The 16750-nt window shown below is 38.4% G+C and overlaps 1 protein-coding gene across 14 annotated transcripts in view; it reads left to right on the top strand.

Moving 5' to 3' along the window:
• The window catches only part of LOC134225629 (sodium channel protein para), a 499821-nt gene that overhangs the window by 180930 nt on the left and 302141 nt on the right, over nucleotides 1–16750 (top strand). For all 14 annotated transcript variants that reach the window (XM_062705853.1, XM_062705850.1, XM_062705847.1 and 11 more), the window contains exon 7: nucleotides 16240–16427. In XM_062705853.1, the coding sequence (XP_062561837.1) occupies nucleotides 16281–16427 (147 nt within the window). In that variant the 5' untranslated portion in view covers nucleotides 16240–16280. The remainder of the gene's footprint in view (nucleotides 1–16239; nucleotides 16428–16750) is intronic.

The following is a 16750-nucleotide window of genomic DNA, read 5'->3' as shown; positions in this document are numbered from 1 at the left end:
TTTGAGAAATGTATTGACCGATTTGAGAATTTCAGGTTTATTCAGTAGTCGCTAAGTTGCGAATGCCGACGGAGATCCTTTATAAGTTAGTTGGTTGAAAGCACGTTTTGAATCGTTGTTTCAACTTGCCCCGCAGCCCATATTTCTATTTGCCCCGATGGATTGAAAATGCGGAGTGAACAAATCAACAATTTAATGAAAAAAACTGGTCTTCCTTCGATTTTTCATAATCGTTATGCTTATTTGGCATTGAATGATTTTACCGTGAAAATTTGTTGAAAAAACTTTTCCAAACAATATTTTAAGACCTATTTCTCTGGAACGCCAAAAAGTTTGTTTGGATTTTGCAAAGGGTAAAAAGTAAACAATGGTAGAGATACATCTCTTTAATCTGCAATCTTTCGGGAATAACAGTCAGATGCACTTAGGGTAGTAATTTGTTGATCAAAATAATCAGAGCAATCGGTAATTCCCGGCCTAATTTCCAGCTTCCGTTTCAACTTACCCCGGTGTACCTTATCCTTATCCATCGCTTAGGCCACAGCAGAGCATCAAGTTGTTCTGGATTTATACGATTTTAGCTCATGATCTCATTTTTTCCTAAGCCTGTGAAATGGGATTCTGGTACAAACTATTCGTTTAATATATCTGTTCATTTTGGTCGTTCCTACTTTTTGAAGTGATTTAGAAGATTATTGTTCTAAATCATATGCAAGAGATTTTAGATTATAGTTTGGGTTGTGGAGCGAACGTAGTCTAGATGAACATTTAGTGTATGAAAAGGGCAACAGATCACATTGCAAAGGGGCTCACCAATAACATTCCTAGAACATCAATAAAATATAATCACTATTTTTTAATGGCTTTTGAATGGAAGAAAGAAAATTAAGCAAAAATCATTTCCCAAAAAAAAAAAAACTTTCGTGGAAGATGCCGTAAAACTATAGTGTTATAAATAAATCAACTCAGCTCGACAAACCGAGCGATTGTCTGTTCGTTCACGTGAACGTGTGTGTTCACAAGACGTAAGAAGACCATAAGCCAACTTTTTTATGTAGTGATTTTCAAACGAATTTCTCACAACAAGTTGAATTCGATGGTGAACAAAGACCAGCTAATTGCTGTTAATCTGGAGACAATTTTGGCGTATCAATCCAAAAAATCGTTGGTGGCTGAACTAATGGGAGAATGACAGTATCTGGGTGGTTTTCATTGTTTTTACTTCAATTAATCACTGACGAACAAAGATGTCTGATGCTATCCATCATTTTCAATACATTTCAGCTAGTTAGTTAACCGAGATTTATTGTCATAAGACGAGTTTAGTACTTTCCAGTTTATTCCACCACGTTTTGTAATCTTTGCAGATACGTATTTCAACCTATACAGTTGAAGACATTCCGCTAAAAAAGCTTAAATAACTTTTCTCGACATTTATTGTCGTATGGAGGCGCATGGTACACCGTAATATGATGTGGAGGCATATTTCCTCATTAAAGGTTCATCCACATTGGATATCCGTTATGTGACCATTTCCACTATAGAACTGCCTCTAGATTGTGGGAAATATCTAGCTATGAATTTTAGCGTTTGTTTTATTTCTTCCTATTTTATCCATAGTGAGATAGCTCTGGGTGCTCCCTTCAGCTTTCACCATATTACACGATTATGGCATTAATTATGAATGCAATCGAAACGCGAGGGCGGGCGGTACGGGGGCAAAGTTTGACTATGCCCGGACCAACGTGATTAAGGAAAAATCAATAATCTTCAACCAACAACCGACAGCACCGTCGTCGCCCGAGTTGGGCCACGGAAAGTGGGCAGTGTGTCAAAAACCTTTTCCGGTAATTACCAGTGGCATATTGTGCTACAAGCTTTTGTGGCAGTTTTTTTTCCCTTGTCTTGCTCGATTCTGCAGTGGATAGGTGTTTTACATTCAAGCACAATGGATGTTTCATTTTGTTTAGACAAGAACTCTGCCCCCCGGGTGGATTGCAGTGGGAGGTGAAGACTGAATAAAACAAGAAACAAAAAACAAATAAAATGGGAATGAGTTTTGATTGAAATTGTCGTCGATAAGTAGGTATTTGTTTGTTTAAATCGAATTGCTATTAATTCTTGGGTTTGGGTGGAATGTTGTCTTGAAATAAAGAAGACTAGACCTGAACATTAAATAGGTAAATAATAAATTAGATGTGTATTAATCGTTATTGACAGTGATTGCAGTCCATTGAGTGACGGATGGTAAATGATGATCAATTTTATGCATTTTGGAAACAGTTTTGAAGATACTTCAATCTTCAATCTACAATTCTTTACAAAGGCTTAACCATTATAAAGTGATTGTTTTTGATTCCAGGATATGTATGGTTAAGGGCTTTATAAAAATTATCCATACATTTCATATTAATTTTCAGTTGTATCATTTGATTGACTACTTAAAGGAAAACTGGTAAAGGTTGGTATGACGTATGCGCTAATTTATGGATTTCAGCTGTCATAACATACTTCCCTATAAATGTGCTGTGATGAAATTTTGTTTTGAGTAATGCACCAAATTGAAAAAAAAAATGATTCAGTTGGTATTTTCAACTTTTTTTCAAATATTAGGTAGAAAAACTTTTCAAGTATTGCTTTCCTGACAATGGTCTCTTTATTCCATGTATTGTTGAAGCAATAAATGATGCCCACCACACCTACCACCAGTTATTTCCGAAAATAAACTTGATGAACATAATTAGAGCAAAGCCAATTATCTTCATTTAAGTCAAGTTATTGCACCATAAACGTGCGGTAATTGTTTGATGATTAGGGGACCTATAAATTGGATTAATTATGATCAATTTATTAGCGAAACTAGCTGAGGTAGATAATTAATACACATCTGGTGAGTTCTCATACAATTTAAAGTAATGTAAACGTTTAAAAATAACACTTATGGAAGCCTACCCAAGTAACAATTCAAAGACTTCATAGATTTATTCAAGTTTTTTAACGGCTTTATCGCTGCTTTGCTCAATGCCGCGAGGTTAGGATTATTGGAAGACTTGTAGTTATCTTCAAAATCGTAATAAAACGTTTAATAAACCACAAATGTCAAATGCTTTATGAGCTTATTAGGGGCCTAATCTTGAGGACTAATTAGGTTTATAATGGTATTGTACAAAAACACAATGTTTATGTTGAACTTCGTGAACTATGGCCAATCGAATGGCTAAAACAGATGTTTCTGTTCTATGTTCCCCAAATATTTCAAACAAAAAAAAAAACAATAAACACATAAACTTTCCCAACTAGGCATTCGCATATTTAAGATTGTTTTGTTTATTGGTCAAATGCGAATACACAACGAATGGTGCAATGACCACGATTCGATATAGAAAAGCTTTCAATAATATGGAATTTGCATAACTGTGGAAATGCTAACTGACCACAAGGTTGAAAAGCAAGTTCCAGTTGAATATAGAACCATCATGAAGAAGAGCTGTACCTATGGAACCGATTGCAGCAACTTTCAGCAAAATACTTATTGTATTTGAAAGTTATGCAAAATGTTATTTTGGCCGGCAAAATTGCCCACCGTGTAGCAAAGCCTGTCCACGTTAAATTTCGGACACCCATCTTTCAACGCGAATTTTAAACATTTTTACAAAGTATATGGAGACAATCCATTCACATGTCAGCTAAATCTCTCCGGTCTATGTGCTGCTTTCAGCATATTTTCGCTCACTCCAAATTGGTGGAATGGTGACAAATCGATTGTTCATAATCGAACTGTCCGAAATCTAACGCGGACAGGCTTTAGCAGCCATGCTGGTAGAAAAAAATATTTTTATGTCGGCGTAAATCTTTTGCAAAATCCATCGTCATTAGTAATATTCGCTGCATTTCAAGATGATTTTCAAAATTTGAAGCATGAGAAATGTTTCCTTGCAAATCAGAAAAAAAGCCATTTACACTAATTCATTGGCCGTAAATCACAATATGACGATGGTACACTTGAACAATCTGATTTTCTTACCTGTTTTCACCAGAAATTTGAACGTGCAGAAAAATGTTCAAGCACGCGAACGAATTCCGGGCATCCAATTTCCAATAATTGAAAATTATTTTTTATCGATGTCCGTGATGTTGTTTTTTTATTTCATTTTTCCATTTCTATGATTATCCTTTTTCTACAATACAATAACAAAAAGCTCCACGGAAATGAAATTTTCTTTTTTGACAGTTTTATGGAACTCTTATAAATAACCTTAAACTTTCTTTGAAGACAATCTCAAGAGTGGTTCACTTGATCATAACATAATCTTGTAGCGATCTAGAGGTTGTCATGTAGATTTTAGTTATATTGCTAGTCCTGAAAATTTGCTTTCCAAAACTGCTAATAGAGTATGATAAAATTCAAAATGTTACTTGGGAAACGACGGGGAACTTCCGCTGAATCCGATTATTCAGTTCTGAGTTGAGTGCGCGTTTGATCGTGTTTCAATTAGCAGAAGGCAGAACGGTCGCGTGATCTGAGACATTTTATTCTGATTTGTGCGGTACGCAAGATAAATCAAATATTGCAAGTTTTAATTCGCATTTCATATAATCCCTTCCCATGGATCGCATTATTCATCAAAGTGAATCCAGATAATATACCCCTCAAACTAACACAATACCATATGACAATCATGGAGAAGCAGGAGCTCTAGTAGGAATGAGAGTCGAACTATCAATCCTTTCTTTCCTATATGATCGTAAGAACAGAACTAGTAAATGAAAATAAATAAGAAAGTGCTGAGAAAAACATTTGAAAATATTTGCTACTTGTAAAAGCAACAAGAAGATGGATGAATACATTAAAATAAAGTTTTTCTTCAAATGGCTTTAACTTGAAATCGTGCAAATATATGCAAGCACTCTATTCGTTTCATGTTAGCTCTGATGGTGCAGCTGATGTATGTGAAACAGCAACGAGATCTTGCGAAATTTCAGGAATTTTCTAACACTTAGTTGAACAAACCAAATGCAAATTTTCAGTCTTTAAAAGTCACACCAGCAGCCCAATTTCGAAGGTTTAAGAAAAAATTGAAAACTTTCTTTAAAAATAGAGATTTATAAATTCTCTTTTTCTTTCCAAAAATTTCTTTTCTTCATACCGCATTCCGATAGACCGAAAAGAAAGAAAAAATCATAAGGGTTGTGTACAAGACACGACCGCCCGACGTAAACTACGTGAAACAGTTTGGTGAAATGAAGAATCTAGTGCCATTATCCATGAGTATTACAAAATTACTCTTTGGATTTCTTATGAAATTTACATTTTAAAAGGAAGTAATATATTTAAGTAATTAAAACAAATTTATTGAATTCTCGAGTTTTGTATAATATGAGTAGTTTAGATTTGTTTGTTTAAATTCAATTCATTGTTCTTTTTCGAATTTTTCGAAAAATATTGTAAATGAGCTTAACTAAACTTGGGTATTACTAAATTTCAATTTATCAGGTTTAATTGCACTTTTTACTGTATTTAACCATTAAAACTTTAGAAATGAGGATAACTACCGTCAAATCACTGAAGACGCTAACATGTTTTTGCAAAGACCACGCGTCAAAACGCACTCGTGATTTCGCTACTGACGGCATCATTTCGATTGAACTGTCTCCATCTCCATCTTTCGATTGATTGTTAATAATCCGCCTTCCCAATCACAAGCTGCAACAAAATCAAATAAGATCTTGAGAAAATTTCACCTGGCTGCCACTGATGCCATCCATACGAATTCATATTTGTAGCATCTCCTCCCGGGGCGCACTCGTAATTCTGCTACGGACGGCAACATTATGGCGTCGCCAAGTGGTTAATTTGCTCTTTGAACAATATTCGCCTCACCTCTTCCTTTGCATAGGATGGTGGCCCTGAGAAGAACCGATTGATTCGTTCAGCAACTCCGCCGATGCTGGGACCGCCGCCCGCAACATTTCTAATGAAATGCCACGCGCGCGGGGGAGAGCAGTTTTCTTATCATCAATAAAGATGGCTCATTAGTCCCGCCTCTTTGTTGTCCGGTATGGCTGCAAATATTGTGTAACCGTCAAACACTCACCAAAGGGGCGTGGCTACAGGTTCAACTTTATTAATTACAAGAAAGGAGCTTTTCCGCACGCGCGAGCCATTTCGTACGAGATGTCGCGGAGAGCAGACCGTGGTACCACCTTCGGCATCGGCGGAGCTCCTACCGGAAATTTTATTCCCGGCGATGGTGTGGATCGCGCGGTCGTCGTCATTAACATTAGCAGCGCTCAGATTAAATTTTCTTGTATGAAGTAGGGGGAATGACGGCTTTGGCAGGTTTTGTTCTATTATTGTCGGCGGTGTTTTTGTTGATCAAATTTTATGAAATTTGGCCACAATATACTTTGACATGCAAAGAATGTTTAGGCCAAATTTGAGCATAATTAGTTACAGAAAACCACCTGACAATAATAGAACAAAACCTGCCAAAGCCGTAATTTCCCCTACTAACGATTGGCTACCATCAATGAAAGTAGCTCTCAAGTCACAACTTGAGGCGAGATGAATTTTGATCAAAGTAAAACTTAATTGCTTGGTGATGGCAGATTGTTTTTCCGTCGGTAGTAGAATCACGAGATCCCGATTCAGAGAAAGACTTATAATTTTAGTAGATAGTCATCCACGCGAATACATTTTTGCAGCTTCTCCGTTTGACGCGCGCTGGTGATGCTACCTACATACACAAAACATACGATGATTCAACGCATCCATGAGTTTTTAGGTGCTGAGTTGCGCTTGATTTGAATCCTCCATGAGTCTTTTCCACTACAGACCAAACCACAGGCGTTATCGCTGGAACCGCGCTGGTCCGTTCTCCGTAACATCCAGAATGAAAATGACGCGCGCACGCGAAACATGGGGCTTTTTATACACAGGGAAAACGAAGCAGTGGATCAAAAGGCCCGTACCTTACTGCAATCTCATGTCCGTGTTGGGGATTTATGAACGGAATTGAATTTTTCACCCGGTTTGAAAAGAAATAACATTTTCAATAGTTTAACGTTGATAATCTATAGTATCAGTAGAATTGGCAAATTGCTGGAGAGTTTCCGAATCTATTGATAAGCAAATTTCGAAAATCCATCGAAAGATAAAGACGCTTTTAGCGTTTGAAATCTATCCTAATTTCGTGACGGTTTCGAATTTGGAAATTTCGGTTTTACACCCTGTATCTGAGTCTTTCCCTTAGACGTAGTTTACGTCAAAAATACGCGAGCAAAAAACACGTCTGTACGTGCTGCTGTTTTGAACTGGAATGAGGCTGATTGCGCCACGCTCGCGGGAGAGAGCATTTTTCTTATAACCAATAAAGATGTCTCATTAGTCCCTCCTCTTTGTTGTCCGGTATGACTGCAAATATTGTGTAACCGTCACACACTCACCAAAGGGGCGTGGCTACAGGTTCAATTTTATTAATTACAAGAAAGGAGCTCTTCCGCGCGCGCGAGTCATTTCGTTCAAGATGTCGCGGAGAGCAGACCGTGGTACCACCTTCGGCATCGGCGGAGCTCCTACCGGAAATTTTATTCCCGGCGATGGTGTGGGTCACGCGGTCGTCGTCGTCAGCATCAACAGCACTCAGATGGAATTTTCTTGCGTGTCTCTACGATGACGGCTATGGTGGTGTTTATCTCTGCTACGGTTGCGTCTGAAGTGTCATCAGTAAAAGCAGCTCTTAAGCCATAATTTGAGGCGAGACGAATTTTGATCAAAGTTCATATTAATCGCTTGGTGATGGCTGATAGTTTCCGTCGGTGGCGGAATCACGACCGTGCGTCAGGGACGCAACAAAAATTTATTCGCATGGATAGCATCAATACCAGTGAAATTTCCCCTCAAGATTATTATTTTAGTTGATAGACTGCTACTTGTTTCAGGTTTAATTTCCATCCATGCAAATACATTTTTGCAGCTTCTCCTTCTAACGCACGCTCTTCGTTCCCACCTATGGCGTAGGTAGCGCTCGTAACAGGATCAATACGACAGAGAATCCAACGATGGCAATCTGTTGCGGTGTAGCGGTAGAACCATAGAGCCAGCATCTGCATTTGAGTGAAATACTCTTGTGATATTCTGAATATCGAATGGTTGCTGTTGTGTTGGTGATTAGAAATCCGCATGATCTGAAATCTGTCCTTTTCAGAGCATTAAATTTTTCATTGGAGGAATTTGGTTTTACTGAGAGTAAATTCATGAGATTGTTGCAATAAATTGGCAGCAGTAACGCAAAAATTCATAAGATTCAATCCATCATTCGACTTCTGCAGAGTAAGCGATTAAAAATCCATCGAAAGATAAAGACGCTATTAGTGTTTGAAATCTATCCTAATTTCGCGACGGTCTCGAATTTGGAAATTTCCGTTTTACACCCTGTATCTGAGTCTTCCCCTTAGACGTAGTTTACGTCAAAAAATTATTTCAACTTAACATAATGGTGGTCCTGAAAAGAACCGATTCATTTCCACTTATGTGCCTCATCAACAGCACGACGTTGATTGCCAGATTCAACGATGCTGTTGGGAACACGGATGAAAAGATATACTGCTGTTGCCACGACCGCCACCACCACCTGACGAAAAATTTCATCCGCATCATCACTCATAAATCTCAATCAACAAGCCCTCCCGTGCGAACGAAATCTTCCGTTCTCCGTGACACGCAGAATGAAAATGACGCGCGAACGCGAAACACGGGGCTTTTTATACACAGGGAAAACGAAATAGTGGATCAAAAGGCCCGTACGTTACTGCAATCTGATGTCCGTGTTGGGGATTTATGAACGGGATTGAATTTTTCACCCGGTTTGGAAAGAAATAACATTTTCAATAGTTTAACGTTGATAATCAATAGTATCAATAGAATTGGAAAATTGCTGGAGAGTTTCCGAATCGATTGATAAGCAAATGTCGAAAATCCATCGAAAGATAAAGACGCTATTACCGTTTGAAATCTTACATGATTTCGTGACGGTCCCCAATTTGGAAATTTTCATTTTGCACCCTGTATCTGAGGCTTCCCCTTAGACGTAGTTTACGTCAAAACTAAAATTTCTTGTGAAGAAAAATATTGTCTTTTGACAACTATTTACATACTGATTGCTCAAAACATCCTTATATCGAATTGGCACCGAAATAAAGGCTTTGAAAGCTTTAGCATATCTTTAGCTTATCTTTAGATTAGCTTTAGCTTAGCTTTAGCTTAGCTTTAGCTTAGCTTTAGCTTAGCTTTAGCTTAGCTTTAGCTTAGCTTTAGCTTAGCTTTAGCTTAGCTTTAGCTTAGCTTTAGCTTAGCTTTAGCTTAGCTTTAGCTTAGCTTTAGCTAGCTGCAGCTGAGCTTAGCCCCAGCTTAGCTTAGCTTTAGCAGTTTAGCTTAAACAGCTTTAGCTTAGCTTTAGCTAGCCAGCTTAGCTTAGCTTTAGTTTAACAGCTGTTTTAGCAGCTGTTTAGCTTAGCCAGCTGAGCTGTTACCAGCTGAGCCCCACCAGGCTGTTCCTGTTCCACCCCACCCCTGAGCCCACCCCACCTGTTCCAGCCCCACAGCTCCTGTCTGACTGTTCCACCCCCAGCTTCCAGCTCCCAGGCACCCCAACCCCAGCTCCAGCTGTTCCCACTCTGTTCCTGTTCCTGTTCCCACCCTGTTAGCTCCCAGCTTCACCCTGTTCAGCTGTCTGTTTGAGCCACCACCAGCTTTGAGCAGCCTCACTCACCCCAGCTGTCTCAGCCCAGCTCACAGCCAGCTTCACTGCTTTAGCACTGTTAGCTTAGCTTAGCTTTAGCTTAGCTTTAAGCTCAGCTTTAACTTTAGCTTAGCTTTAGCTTAGCTAGCTTTAAGCTTAGCTTTAGCTTAGCTTTAGCTTAGCTTTAGCTTCAGCTTTAGCTTAGCTTTAGCTTAGCTTTAGCTTAGCTTTAGCTTAGCTTTAGCTTAGCTTTAGCTTAGCTTTAGCTTAGCTTTAGCTTAGCTTTAGCTTAGCTTTAGCTTAGCTTTAGCTTAGCTTTAGCTTAGCTTTAGCTTAGCTTTAGCTTAGCTTTAGCTTAGCTTTCGCTTAATGACTGAGAGACGGAAAGAATAAAATTTAAAAAGCTTCATGGTGATAGGTAATGTCGTTTAGTATAATTCGAAAATGAATAATTACACCTTGAAATCTGCTTTTCTCGGGAAGCATAGTTGTAAGAAAATTGCAATAACGGAAATTAATCTTTCAATTTAATCTAATCTTGTCAGAAGAACTTCGGAAATTATTTACAAATATCCAAATCATTTCCCTGTGTGCATATAAAAAAAAATAAAAGCATATCGTTATACGCGTGCTGCCACCTACAAGTGAATGCGTTACCTCGAAATATTTTGGCATGACGTTCAAATTCAAAAGTTCGCGGTGTAATAAATTTACATATTTAAAGGCGCAAATAAGTTTGAAATTAAATTACTGCGCAATTTCCAGTGACCTCTAAACCTAAAAATTCTAAAAGGAAATTTTAAAATAAAGAAAACCTCTCTCTCCGCAATTGAACAATGCACAAAAAAAGAACGTAAAACAATTGGGTTGCTATTGTAACTGATTTTACAAGCAGGTCCCATTTTGAATCGCGATATCGCTTTCTTTCTGGTGGAGTACTTGATCGAGATCGGTCGAATTTTCGATAAGAAAAGTTTTTTAAGTGGAAAATTTATAAAAATAACTATAGTGGTCTAGTCTAATAGCTAAACTCGAATTGAATTTTTTGAAATCGATAGAAAAAGGAAATTAAATTAAAGTTAATTGAATAGAAGGAAGTCAGGCAAGCCCAGTCCAAACAACGTGGGCGGCGAGTGCAGGCTATTTGAGAACTATTGCGTGTGGGTGGTAATTTTCCACCACGTTAGTACGGACACAAGGTTGACGGAACGATTTTGACGAAAGCTTTATCGTCGAACTGGTCGGGCAAATACGGCCAAAATCAACCCCACTCGATACTGCAAGCTTGAAAGCGGTGTTTGTCCGGAATATCCACGAAACGATACGGAAAGTGGCGAGGCGAAGAGCTAAACCAACAAGAGTTCACACTCCACCAAGATCCGGAGACGTCTCCACCCCGATGACATGCGCCTATGCCTGAGTGGATGATTATGGGGTCTCACGCCTGAAACCGACACGTGCTCTGTTCATCACCTTCCCGTTCGACGTTGGAAAACGCTAGATCACCCGTCGAGGGATACGCACATCAATGAACAAGGTCAGATCAATTCAGTTCACCTATTAGGGCCTGTATAGTAAATCTAGGCAAAGATCAATTTTTCCAATTAGAAAAATCGTGACGTCACGCTCTAGGCAAACCTGAAGAAATAGTAATCAATTGAATTAAAATAAAGATTGAAACATGTTGAACTTTAAAAAAATTCAACGTTTGCAAAATTTAAAAAAAATCAAATTTCGAATAAAATAAATGTGAATGCATTCGTTATTTCGAGTTTAGTGTTTGCTTCGCCATGGTCGGTCGTCACATGGTAGAATTTTTCAATATTGGTCCGGCTTTATAATTGGGAAACTTTAGCCACCACTCAATTTTGGATGGAGTTGGTTGGACGTATTTATCACTAGTTGACCCAGCGAACGTTGTCCTGCATAGTAGGCGAGAATGTGCATTCCGAACTGCCCATACAAAGTTCGCATAGGAATCACAATTTTAGGTTCTCACGGTTTGCTCAACTTGACTCGTAATTTTCGCATTAGGAAATATCATATAAACCCGTCGGAAACTATAACGAATGTATCTGCTGAAGAAATGAAAAACATCCATCCAGCCGTTTTCGAGTTATGCGGATACGAACACAGACCATTTCATTTTTATATATAAGATTTCAACAGTCTTTTTAGGTTTGGTCGATACATGAGCGTTTAAATGAAACTTTAGTTCTGAAAATAAAAACTGTTTCAACCTGCCTTGGGCTAGGTCGTCTCATGCCGGGATATTCAAAGGAGTAACGTTTCTTCTAGAACGAAGGTGGCGCTTAAGCCGTTAACTTAAAGAAAAGCATTAAACGTTACATAGTGTCATAATAGTTAACAAAGGATAATTCTTATCATTTTTGCATTCCGATAAACATTTGTACCGTAGCTGTGTAGTAGCTGTTTAGTGTAGTCTTAATGTCTAGTCTTAAATTTCTAATTCACAAAAAAATGCGGATTTGGAAGGAGAAATGTGATAGGTTGCAGCTATCCAACCTTGGTAAATAGAATATATATCCATAGCTTTGTTTTTGCAATCTGCGTACTTTTAATTATGGAAGTTGATTTTGCACATACGATGATATTTAAATAATTTGGATGTTTTGAAATGTTTGCCTTGAAAAAAATGTAATCACCTAATCAATCAAACGTGATTCTTCATCTTCTTCAATGGCTCTATATTCCATCTGAATCATTTGTTTGAGAAACTGCATAAGTCCATTTTACACTATTTCGAGAAAACAACAAAAAACTGTTTTTGAACAAATTTGCACCGAATCTTTCGATTTCTTCGATACAGATCAATAGTTTTTGGCAAAACTCAACACCCTGGGGCACTTCCAGTGCAAAAAATGTAAGCAGTACTCCACAATTGCTCTTCAAAGTACGTGGACATATGTAGTTTCTCAAACAAACGAAAAAAATTTCATACATTCCTGAACAAAAATTTTTTTTTCGTATTTTTTGCCAGAATACATATTTTTGGACGAGGATTCAGAATATATAAAAAACTCATTTTGGCCAAAAATGTTACATATGCAGTTTCTCAAACAAACGGTTCATCTGGAACTTGGCCTGATTTTAAACTTAGCGTTATATTAGCATATAGTTATTAATTGAAAGCTATGCTATGCTTGCTATTGCATGAGTATGTTTCTTGAGTGGCAATTAATTACAGTGGATTCATGCCCTGCAAAATCTTTTATCGTGTTTCTCCCATATTTCTTTTTCTTTTTAATCTATCAGAAAGATTCTTCCACACTTTTGTCGGAATTCCAAACTAAGAAAATTTTGAAAATCTCTTCGAGAATTTGTTGTATTACAAGATTTTTTTCAGTATTTAGGAAACTAATCACGTGAAACATATTATACGATATACACAAAACATCTGCACGTTGTTTCCCCCTGAAAAGAAACAAACACTTAGATTTTTTTCACCTGGAATTCACGTAACTTTTACTTGATTTTCCGCCAAATTTCTCATTCTACGTGATAATCAGGTAAGTTCTACCTGAGTTTTAGGTATAATACACTGGACATGTAAGTTTCACCTGAATTTTCTGAAGAATTTGCGGTTACGTGTGCACGTAAAATGTACCTGAAAGTTCATGTAGAAACAACGTTTAGATTAGTATTTTGTGCTTGATAATGGCACAAACGTTTAGATTCAAGAGGTAGAAAACTTTGAAACTAATCTAGTTTGACATGATAGCATAAAAACTGGTTGATTTAAGGTGAAACTGCAGAATCCAAATAAATTTTTCCTCGCATTTTCAGAGGCACCAATCTCAACAAAGAAGCAACGAATAACTGTCATCTTTTTATTTTGGCTTTGCTGCGTCGCAGCAAGCATAGAATAAAAAGATGACAGCTGCTCGTTGCTTCAGTATTGATAGTGGTGCCCTTGAAAACGCGAGGTGAAAAGTTCGTCCTAATAAACAAACGTCAACGATTTCTCGCAATGGAAGTTAAAAATAGTGTTCAAGTAATGCTATTTGTGTATCTTTTGACAAAAAAGATCACCCATATTCCAAAACTTTTTAATCTGGAAAATTTGATTGGAAAGCTCCTGTCCAAGCTCTTGATTACTTAGTTGGTTATTATCGGATTCTCGAACAAATTGATATTTCGGGAACAGTAGGTTGTTGGCCCAAGGTTCCCTATCCACCGGGATGGGGCTGCCATCTTAGGTATAGCTTCCGGGCAATAGCATTTTATACTCAGCCGCTGGATGCCAGAACAGACGCTGTTGGAGCCACACCTCCTTGGTGAACAGACGCTCGATCAGTCGGGTCAAATTTGTTTAAAGTCCCACCCAACACCAGGACTAGGCTAGTGCGCTTTGAGCGGCACACGGTCGCTTTGATAGGGCCTGCTTGGGGACACATGCAGCTTTTTATAGAAGTTCAACAGAGCCCACTGTCGAACCCCACCACATCCTAGGCAGACCCCACAGGACGCACCCTCTCACTCTAGCTGATGTCAGAAGGACAACAGTGCCCAGGATGCACTACCAGCTAAGTACGCAACCCTTAGCTGGCGCCCCTTCCCGGATGTCAACTCACCATTTCGCAGCCCTTTACTTAGTTGCATTTAGACCAAATGATATCACAAGTGTTTACATCACTAGAAATGTATGTAGGGATTGTTGTCAATCAACGTTGAACGTGGCTGAGTGATAAGCCTTGGGGCCAACTATCTCAAATACCTATATCTTTACTAAATCGTTCACTAAGACCCATAATATTATTGACTTGTAATGACTGTATCGAAAATAAGTTATCCACATTATTTTATTCGAATAAAACTGGATAAATTTTAAAAATTTATTAAAAATTCCCTAGCAATATAGTTAATGCTGTTTGTTAACTTTTATAAAAAAAAATATAATATCTTCTCTTCTATATACATAAAAATGAATTTCTGTCTGTCTGACCCTTAAAGACTCGGAAACTACTGAACCGATCGGCGTGAAAATTTGTATGCAGTGGTTTTTGGGGCCGGGGAAGGTTCTTATGATGGTTTGAGACCCCTCCCTGCTTTGAAAATGGAAGGGGCTCCCATACAAATGAAACAGAAATTTCTGCATAATTCGAGAACTAATCAAAGAATAAATCAATTTTAGGCGAAACGAAGTTCGTCGGGTCTGCTAGTACCGTCGTCGGGGATGACAATGGGACAAATGGAGGTTAGAATGGGTCACTGTTTCAACCACTTAGACTGCTTGTAGAATAGATTGAAAGTATCTGAGGGCAAGAAGACTAAAACATAAGAGACTTTTTTGAACGATTTTGCTCTACGACCCCTTGACTGCCAGAGTGTTTGATAATCAGAGTGTTTTGATGTACATTTCCTAACACTTTAATCTATTGAACGGCTACTCAGTCTTGCACTTATTACAACAAGTTTTTAATTTACCCGACGTTTCGACACGGGGATTGTGTCTTTTTCAAGGGGAAAAACACTGGCCACTACTCTATCGTTTGATCACTGTATGCAAGTAGCACAGCGACAGCAGCAGTCAAAGTCACGTCGTCGCTTGTGCTTGGTGGTACCTTAAAGTATATATTCTTTAAATTAATGTTTTGGTAGTTTGTTTGCCCGTGTGGAATTGACCTTTCCCGTTTTATTGTTTCAGTTGATTCTTTGGCTTATTTAAGGTCAACTTTCCCAAAGAACCTATATTTTTGAAGCCTCTAACTAGTTTTTAAATCGAAAAAGGATTGGCCCGATTTTGAACGAACATCGGGTAAATTTTTCAGGCCGGTTCACACGTGCAGCATTTTTTGTTTTTGTTTTCGATTTTAAAAATAGTTAGAGGCTTAAAAAATATGGATGGAATAACATTTTTTGACGGGAAAGTCAATTGAGGTTCCTACAAACACACGCGACGCGATTCTATCGCTTAGCAACTGCGATTCTACGCCGTTGGTATGGAAGCATAAATGGAACATTGCCAGCAGCGACCCAACGATAGAATCGCAGCGGCTAGTTGTCGCCGTCGCGGCGATGAAATCGCTTAGGTCTGGGGGAGCCTTAACTGTCGGTGAAGTGACGCGGCGGCGCACACTTCTAACAAAACTATTTTACCATGCACTGGTCTCAGCGTTCTCAGACTCAAGATTTTTTTATATACAGGTTATCCGACTTCGTCAGTAGATGGGAATAACCAGCGCGGGGGGGAAACATACATTTTCAGTGCAAAACGTAAACAAACGAGCATAAATTCCATACAAAAATCCAAGATGGCTGAGTTGGGGATATTGACAAGTCGGATAACCTGTACATAAAAAAATCTTGCTCAGATTATCACTGTTTTAAGGGTGGTACGGACTTCAAAAGTTCTGTGCGAATAGCATCCTTCAATGCACATTTCCTCTATAAAACAAATTGTTTTTGTTTTGATTATTTTCTTATAGTAAAATACTAACCATTTTCTACTTCTACCTTCTCTTTTTCTCCTCCACAGGCCTTGGAAATCTGAGGCTCTCATTGTTGGCCATATAGACAATGAACGAAGACTCCGATTCGATATCTGAGGAAGAACGTAGTTTGTTCCGTCCTTTCACCCGTGAATCATTAGCAGCAATCGAGAGACGCATCGCAGATGCCGAAGCAAAACAGCGCGAATTGGAAAAGAAGCGAGCCGAGGGGGAGGTAAGCCGGGATCTCAGCCCGTTTTGTCTGCTTTTGTTTTGAATTTTTGTTTTATTTTCTTTTTCTCTCTACATTAATTCCGTAGAACACTAACTAACTAGACAGTACTACTACTGCCGCTATAATGCTTTACATAAACGCTTCCACTAACCTTCTGCCGACCCCGTGTTCAACATGCTCCCAATGCTTGAAGCTGAAGCTCAAATACTTTTCCTTTCCCCCTTCCCACCTCTGTTGTAGCTTTCGCAGCACCCAGCTTTCTGCTTTGATGTATTTCTAGTCCGCTCTGCCCCTGGTTTTCTCTATCTATTTTTCACTATTCC

The sequence above is a fragment of the Armigeres subalbatus genome, chromosome 3 (genome assembly GCF_024139115.2).
Source record: "Armigeres subalbatus isolate Guangzhou_Male chromosome 3, GZ_Asu_2, whole genome shotgun sequence".
In the NCBI taxonomy this organism is placed as follows: Eukaryota; Metazoa; Arthropoda; class Insecta; order Diptera; family Culicidae; genus Armigeres; species Armigeres subalbatus.
Note: the sequence above shows the minus strand (reverse complement) of the source record. Positions and strands in the feature narration are given on the sequence as shown.